The sequence below is a fragment of the Ipomoea triloba genome, chromosome 15, assembly GCF_003576645.1.
Source record: "Ipomoea triloba cultivar NCNSP0323 chromosome 15, ASM357664v1".
Classification (NCBI taxonomy): domain Eukaryota; kingdom Viridiplantae; phylum Streptophyta; class Magnoliopsida; order Solanales; family Convolvulaceae; genus Ipomoea; species Ipomoea triloba.
In genome coordinates, this window is record NC_044930.1 from 3,851,217 (window position 1) to 3,859,939 (window position 8,723).

At 34.2% G+C, this 8,723-nt stretch overlaps 1 protein-coding gene across 1 annotated transcript in view; it reads right to left on the reverse strand.

Annotated features, from left to right (window-relative positions):
* The window catches only part of LOC116007161 (light-mediated development protein DET1), a 7,295-nt gene extending 4,184 nt beyond the window's left edge, over window positions 1–3,111 (reverse strand). Inside the window, exons 1-4 of the mRNA XM_031247765.1 lie at window positions 2,631–3,111; window positions 2,018–2,451; window positions 1,700–1,928; window positions 540–665 (exon numbers count right to left, since the gene is read on the reverse strand). Coding sequence (XP_031103625.1) covers window positions 540–665; window positions 1,700–1,928; window positions 2,018–2,451; window positions 2,631–2,702 — 861 coding nt within the window. The 5' untranslated portion in view covers window positions 2,703–3,111. The remainder of the gene's footprint in view (window positions 1–539; window positions 666–1,699; window positions 1,929–2,017; window positions 2,452–2,630) is intronic.
* Window positions 3,112–8,723: the final 5,612 nt, after the last annotated feature.

The window sequence follows — 8,723 nt, forward strand, 5'->3', positions numbered from 1 at the left end:
TTTTTTTTTGTTTTCCCCCCCCCCCCCCCCCCCCCCGGCACCCCCAGGAAGAAAATGTCATTGTCTTTCATTGGAAAAAGAACAGAAATTAACAATTGAAGTCAAACTTCAGTTACTTCCCTGAAGTTTGTGCATATTTTCTGTTTCATTGTAAATTATCTATTCGAATCTTGTGAAAAGACAAACATAAACATGAAACAGGGACTTAATTCCTATAGTACACCAAACATTGAAAGAACTTCAATGCAATGATTAGAGTTCACCAAGATTTTAAAAGAGGAATCATCAATCATCATATTGATAGGAAGTGAGATCTTTTATTAAATCCAGTAGATTGTTGAATGTGTCATAAAGTCACAACGATATATAATCTACCTTCCACAATCATACAGACAAACAGTTCATAGGAATTCAAGATCTGATAAGTTATCCACATGAAGAAAGGAAGGCAACTTCAAATATCCCAACAATATGATAAATGAGAAAGAAATACCCAAATGTCCTGAATGTAATCTAAATGGCATACCACCATCACTTACCATGGTTTGATCTGATTCTTCATTCCATATCCCTCGGAATATGAAGGAAAGCAACCTTTGTTTAAGGACACCCAGGAAAGAAGTTTCTGGAATAGTTTGGTTATTATTAAGATTCCCTCCAAAATCCTGGTGCAATTTACTTCTGTTAGGAATTAGCACTCTGTGAATATCAAGTGCTCTAAACAGAACCCAACACTTGAAAGATTCTAGTGTATTTTTCAAACAAGGGAGAAGATATGAAGATGCCAAAAGTAGCAGATAAAAGGAACTCCGTAACATATATCAACAAAATATTACAGCTTAAACAAGCTAATTAGGAACCATTAATAACTTATTGGGTGGAGAGAAGAATTAAGTTTTTATATTCAGGTGCAAGATTGAAGGTTGGACACTTGGACTTGGTGTGCAAGGAGCCAATATAAGTAGTTTGTGGGAATGAAGATTTGAACAACTAGCTTGCAAAACAAAACTTAAGAGACTGCATTTATTTCTTTAACTTATTTAAGCATCTTTCTTAATTAAATATACCTCAAAATAATAATCATAATAATAATAATAATAATAATAATAATAATAATAATAATAAAACTAACTTAAACTTATACCCAAAAATAAAAGTCTGTATGAAAGAAAGGAAAGATCAAGTATATGTTGTCCTTTAAATTCTCCAAGTTTTTAATTATTTTTCCAAATTTTAATCATTTCAAATTCAAGAAGCTACTTTCCTTATTGTTTGATTCATTGATTATTCAACTTATAAATGAGATTTGAAATACAATTATGAGGTAAAATAAATTATGTTTATTGTATTTGAAACAAAAGATGCATAGTGCCCACACTCATTTATCTTTATTAATAATTGTGCCCACACTCATCCAAAATCCTGTCTTCGCCCCTGAATTCATACATCTTTGTTACAGTATTTTATAACAAGTTGCTCAAATTGTATTTCATGTGAATAGTTATCCAACAATTCTTAGAAGTGTATCCTAGGAAATACTGTTTCTACTCTTCCTTCCATGTCTCAGCAATATGCATCATGGCTTCAAACATTAGCTGCCATTCTAGTAAGGAAAATGTATGTCATTTTATCAATCTAATTTTATACTTATTTTTACAGTATGAAATAAAAAGAAATGTCAAACTGATAGTGTACTTGCCTGGGAGAAAGAATTGAGAAATAGTTCATCATCTTCGTGGCAAAATTCTCCAATGCATCGAACATCTACCAGGTCTCCGGAATCTCTTATCTGAAGAATGTGTATTCTTTGATAGCGAAGGGACAATATTGCTAACAAATTATCATACAAGTAAACACCAATATTATGTGCCAAATTAATATAATCATTGCAGAAAACCCTCTCATCAAGTATAGCTCCATCTTCCAATCTAAGTGAATAAGAGCAAGGCACGAGAATAAGCAAGTAAACCAACTAATCAATAAATTATACTTGTCCATTGAGCTGAGAATCATGCACCTCAAAAGGTGAAAAGTAATTTTTTCAATTGAAGGGATCCCATGGACTGCTCCAATGATAGAAGGTGCATCCTGAACTTGTGCAGTTGCGGTTGAAGTTGCAAAAAGTCCAAATTGGTTGCTCTCCAAGTAGAGAAAAAAATCTTTGCATATAACCTCACCACTGGAAGCAAGTGAAACACTATAAAGCTGGGTGAAGAAGCTCTCAAACTTTTTGGCTTTCGGAGGAAGCTCATGGCCATTGCAATCTTCTTCGTTGCATGAAAATGACAACCACGTTGGCCTATAAACGATCAGATCTTGAAGATCTCTGCTGAAGCTAATGAGATACAGACCATCATCAGTGAATTTGCGAAAGGAGTGGTCGGGGCACTCAACATCATATACGGTGTAACTTGGAACTATGTCCTCATAAAATAGCCTGGCACGATGAATCTGCAAAGTTCATGCATTTTTTGAACGCCAGTCAACATTAAAGGAAACCTAGTTTGTCCATTTTTCAGGTCAAATTTGATCATAAACACCAATAACAACAAGCATAACAATCCATCAAACAAATGATTAAAGCATAAAGACAGCATAAGCAACGAGCTGAACAAAGAACGGAATCATACGCTAGTTCCAGGAGCAGGAGTGCAAATCTGGCGCTCAAAAATCCTGGCAGTGATATTGTTGCTTCTAAACATCCGTACTGGCAGTAATGGCGCGCACGCCAAAGAATTCACGGAGGGGCAACTGCTCTCAGCGCCTCAGGAGCTAGCAACTGCAAAATTCTGCAGAACATTCCCAATTTGAGCTAGCTTTCAGCAAAATCAGTTAAATTAAAATAAAAATCGATGAGTTAAAGCAATGAAGTAGCGGGAATTTCAAATTTGAGAGCACATGTTCAGCAATTCCTCTCAACATTCAGCTTGGAACAATAAGCTGAAGCTGAAGATGAAGAAGAAGAAGACAAAGAATGGAAACTGTGTAGAATTCAAGAACAAATTCGTAAGGAAAAAAAAAAAAATGATGGGATGGTCGATGAAGAAGACCAAGTCAAGCAGGGATAAAGTAGCGGTTGGGAAAGCTTTGGTGCTGTGGAACTGCGGACGAGTTAGGGCAAGAAGCCAAGGATCCATGAATGCATCATTTCTTTTATTCTTGTTTGACCCCCATAAAAAAGGGAAATATATTTTTGCCCCATTAATGTTCAACTTTGCATTTGAGGTATGGTTAAGCTATATTTACGACTTTACCTATGCTATCTTCTCTCGCTTTCAAAACGTCACACCACTAAATTTGAAATTATTCACTATTTACTAGAATCGTCAAAACAGCCCCGCATGGACGGGAGGGACGGGCTTGGAAGGTGGTCAGCATGCCCCGCCATGCCAAAGTCCGCAGTCGATGCGAGTCGGCCTGCCAACTCTTTTTTTTCGACATGTTCGGGGATTTTGGCTATATCTGTGTCATACGGAGTCCAAATGAGATGATTAAATTGTCAAAAAAAATATAAAGAACGCCTATACACCTTTAATATTGAACACTTTAAGAGATTTCAAATGCATTGATAACATAAAATTAGAACATTTGATCACGCCTTTAGGATTTCTTTTGCAACATGTTGATAGTGTTTTGATCGTATGTACTTCATATAAAGTCCAATCAAGGTGATTCAAGTGGCTATAGAATGCTAAGAGAGTGCTCTACACTTTGTATGTTCAAGGTTTTTTCATATTCAGAGTAAAACAATACCAAAACTGAGCCTAAAGTTTGACGTACCTATGCTAATTAGTTCAGTTTTATATTTTTTTCACAGTAGCAAGCCACTGGCTAAACCTGCGGCCTGCTTGGCCCGCCTCTTGGCAGGTTGAACGTTCGATGTATCCGCCCCTTATATACGGTGGGACAGTGTGAATAGACCCAGAAAAGTCATTTTGACGGTTCTACTATTCACTCTTCATTTATGCAATTCTCTCTTATCTTTCAAAAGTGGTTCTAGTTTCATATCACCTTATTTAAAAATTTATTTGTTATGAACCTAATAATAATAATACGGAGTAATAAAATCAAAAACTATGATAGCTGCCAATTGCAATTCTGACACATGAATTACAACTGTTGCTATGGTCATGTGCCAGAATTGCAACAAGTCAGTACAAAATAAAATTTAAAAAAAAAAACAAAAACAAAACAAAAGAAGAAAAAATGCCACCTAGACTTTGCAATTACTCAATTATCACGGGTACGGATATACTTAGGGTGTGTTTGGAAGCCCGGAAAATGATTTCCGGAAATTATTTTCCGGGCTTTGGGTGTTTGGCAGCCACTAGAAAACCCAGTCAACGGAAAATAAGTCTATTTTGGCGGAAAATGACTTCCGCCAAATTTGGGCGGAAGTCATTTTCCGCCACATATAGCATACTGGTGTTCGAGAGAGGGGCGTCCCTCTCTCAGTTCGACGTACTGGTTTCCGCCGGAAACCAGAGCCGATCTGCTCTGGTTTCCGCCGGAAACCACAGCAGTCGTCCTCTTTTTTTTTTTTTTTTTAATTTTTAATTTATTTATAATAANTTTACGACTTTACCTATGCTATCTTCTCTCGCTTTCAAAACGTCACACCACTAAATTTGAAATTATTCACTATTTACTAGAATCGTCAAAACAGCCCCGCATGGACGGGAGGGACGGGCTTGGAAGGTGGTCAGCATGCCCCGCCATGCCAAAGTCCGCAGTCGATGCGAGTCGGCCTGCCAACTCTTTTTTTTCGACATGTTCGGGGATTTTGGCTATATCTGTGTCATACGGAGTCCAAATGAGATGATTAAATTGTCAAAAAAAATATAAAGAACGCCTATACACCTTTAATATTGAACACTTTAAGAGATTTCAAATGCATTGATAACATAAAATTAGAACATTTGATCACGCCTTTAGGATTTCTTTTGCAACATGTTGATAGTGTTTTGATCGTATGTACTTCATATAAAGTCCAATCAAGGTGATTCAAGTGGCTATAGAATGCTAAGAGAGTGCTCTACACTTTGTATGTTCAAGGTTTTTTCATATTCAGAGTAAAACAATACCAAAACTGAGCCTAAAGTTTGACGTACCTATGCTAATTAGTTCAGTTTTATATTTTTTTCACAGTAGCAAGCCACTGGCTAAACCTGCGGCCTGCTTGGCCCGCCTCTTGGCAGGTTGAACGTTCGATGTATCCGCCCCTTATATACGGTGGGACAGTGTGAATAGACCCAGAAAAGTCATTTTGACGGTTCTACTATTCACTCTTCATTTATGCAATTCTCTCTTATCTTTCAAAAGTGGTTCTAGTTTCATATCACCTTATTTAAAAATTTATTTGTTATGAACCTAATAATAATAATACGGAGTAATAAAATCAAAAACTATGATAGCTGCCAATTGCAATTCTGACACATGAATTACAACTGTTGCTATGGTCATGTGCCAGAATTGCAACAAGTCAGTACAAAATAAAATTTAAAAAAAAAAACAAAAACAAAACAAAAGAAGAAAAAATGCCACCTAGACTTTGCAATTACTCAATTATCACGGGTACGGATATACTTAGGGTGTGTTTGGAAGCCCGGAAAATGATTTCCGGAAATTATTTTCCGGGCTTTGGGTGTTTGGCAGCCACTAGAAAACCCAGTCAACGGAAAATAAGTCTATTTTGGCGGAAAATGACTTCCGCCAAATTTGGGCGGAAGTCATTTTCCGCCACATATAGCATACTGGTGTTCGAGAGAGGGGCGTCCCTCTCTCAGTTCGACGTACTGGTTTCCGCCGGAAACCAGAGCCGATCTGCTCTGGTTTCCGCCGGAAACCACAGCAGTCGTCCTCTTTTTTTTTTTTTTTAATTTTTAATTTATTTATAATAAATATTATTAGTTTATATATTTTTATATTTTAAATAAAATAATAAAAATATATAATTATATATTTCTACTCATTTTCAACCCATTTTCCGGAAAATGAACCAAACATCTAAAGATAGTTTTTCAGAGTACATCCAAACACGGAAAATGAACTCATTTTTCGAACTAATTTTCCAGAAAATATTTTCCATAAGTCATTTTCCTGCTTTTCAAACACACCCTTAGTAGAGAAATTGACAATTTTAATCATAAAATTGTAATTATAATATAAATTTAGTCCTTCAACTTACGAGTTATAATATGAATTTAGTTTCTAAATTTGTAAAGCAAATGACAACTTTAGTTTTTAGAGCTTTAACGAATTGCATAAGGACTAAGGGTGCGTTTGGTTCAAATATTGGAATCGGAATGGTAATGATAATTAAATATTTGACAATAGTACGTAATGGGTTTAAGTAGAATGAAATCATGAATCATCTTGTTTGGTAGTAAATATGAATTTGAATCAAAACAAATAAATAATTAATTAATTAAAATAAAAGTAAATAAATATTAAAAAATATATAATAAATATATATACACATGCATACGTGTGTATATAAAGTTAAAATTCCATATTTAATGCATCGACAATGATTTTTTTTTCTTTTTTTTTCTCCCTTATTTTTGATTTCATTGTTCAAAAGTAGGGGAATAAAAGGGTAATGAGTTTTATAATTACTAAAGGTTTTGATTTCAATAGGAGGATAATAAAAGTAGACAAATAAACATAATAATAAGAATCAAAACTCATAGTAAGGTGCAAAAGTCCCCAATCAAACGCACCTTAACTTTATTACTTTATTACATTTTTTAAATTAAATGTACAGCGTAAATTAATCGAGAGATCACATTTATATTTCAGTTAACATTGATCCTTGCTCAAATATCAATGTCTTAGTCCTCATCTCAATTCGTCAACCTTATATCCTTAATGCAATATCTAGGCTTATAAAATGCTAACGTTGCATATACTATACGCTTGCACAGTGCTCTCATTATCACAAACACACCAACCTTAAACCTCATTAGTTTAGATTTTCTCTTGATTTTTTTAAGTCCAAGTAAAAAAAAAAAAAAAAAAAGTTTCACGCGCCATGTTAGGCACATAAGTGTTGCAAACGTGCAAAACTTGGCTTATTTCTCTTATCATGTGCACCAAAGAAAAAAAAATACCTCGTATGGCATCTCCAATTTCTCTCTCCTACACCCTCTTTCCTCTACATCATCTTAGACCCACAAAAAATTAACAAAAATCAACTAATGGAGATGCTAGGCCATCCATATCAGTGGACTTTGGACCAAATTTTAGATCGAAGATACGAGTGATGTCGAGGAGATAAGTAATGGAGAGAAAACAAACTATTACTGCAAAGAGGTGGTTTTTTCAGGGAAAGTGGGGCATTCAAGCATTGCATGTGGTTGCGTGGAGTGCCACCAATGTGCCCAGTCGGGTGCGTGTGGCTAGGCGCTTTAATATGCTTTGTGTTTTTTTTTCTAGATTTATTTTATTTGTTTTTTTTTTCATTTTTTCCTTTTCTCTTTCCATCAGCTCTCTCATAGCTGGCACCTCAAAAACCAACTCAAAAACTCCACTATTGATGATGGCCCTATCTTATGACATCTTTTAAGAGTAATCCCATCAATTACTATATGTTGAGAGTTTTTGTCATTAACAAATATTTGAAAAATTATAGGAAGAAAAAAAAAACTAAAACAAAAAAAGGGTTGTTATCAGTCCTCAACACATCAGTAATTTTTATTTTTTTTTTGGAATCATAATGGTAATGAAAATCAAATACTTGGTAATATAATGAGTTTAAGTATAAGGAGTCGAGTTAATACCTGATATAGTCCTTGACTATAGTGGTTTTACTCAATTTAGTCCTAAATGACTTTTTGTGCTCAATTTAGTCCTCGACTTTAATGGTTTTACTCAATTTAGTCCTTTGTTAAAAATTCTGTTAGTGGACGGTTAGAAATATGGTCCTAATGGTAATTTCTCGTCCTTCATCCCATTTAGGATGATTCCTTCTTCTTCCCCTTATTAAGATTCATGCAGAAATGTAAATTTTCGTAGCCAAATATTTATTTACTCTGTATTTATTTATTTAGGATTGAAGTTGATTTAGTGCGAAAATTTACATTTCTGCGTGGATCTTAATAAGGGGAAGGAGAAGGAATCATCCTAAATGGGATGGAGGATGAGAAATTACCATTAGGACCGCATTTATAACCGTTAACTAACAGAATTTTTAACAAAGGACTAAATTGGGTAAAACCATCAAAGTCGAGGACTATATTGAGCACAAAAAGTCCTTTAGGACTAAATTGAGTACAACCACTATAGTCGAGGACTATATTGGGTATTAACTCATAAGGAGTCAATTTGTTTTGCAATAATAAGGAATTGGAATCTAAATAAATAAATAATTAATTAATTAATTAAAATAAATAAATATATAAAAATATATAATACATTTATATACACATACATGCATATACGTGTGTGTGTGTATATATATATTAAAAGACAATGATTTTTTTTCTCCCTTATTTTTGATTCCATTGTTTAAGAGTATAGGAGTAAAAAAGGGTATGTAATGAGTTTTTAGACCTCTACTGTTTAATAGTAGTATACCATGTTATTGACCTCTACTGTAAATAATATGCAATAGAATTCTAAATAAAAAGCAGTACCTTTTGCAGCATACTTTTATTAAAACTCTTCTTCTAATTAATCATAAGACCTTTCCCAATCAAAATCAAGTAATTTTAATAATATTT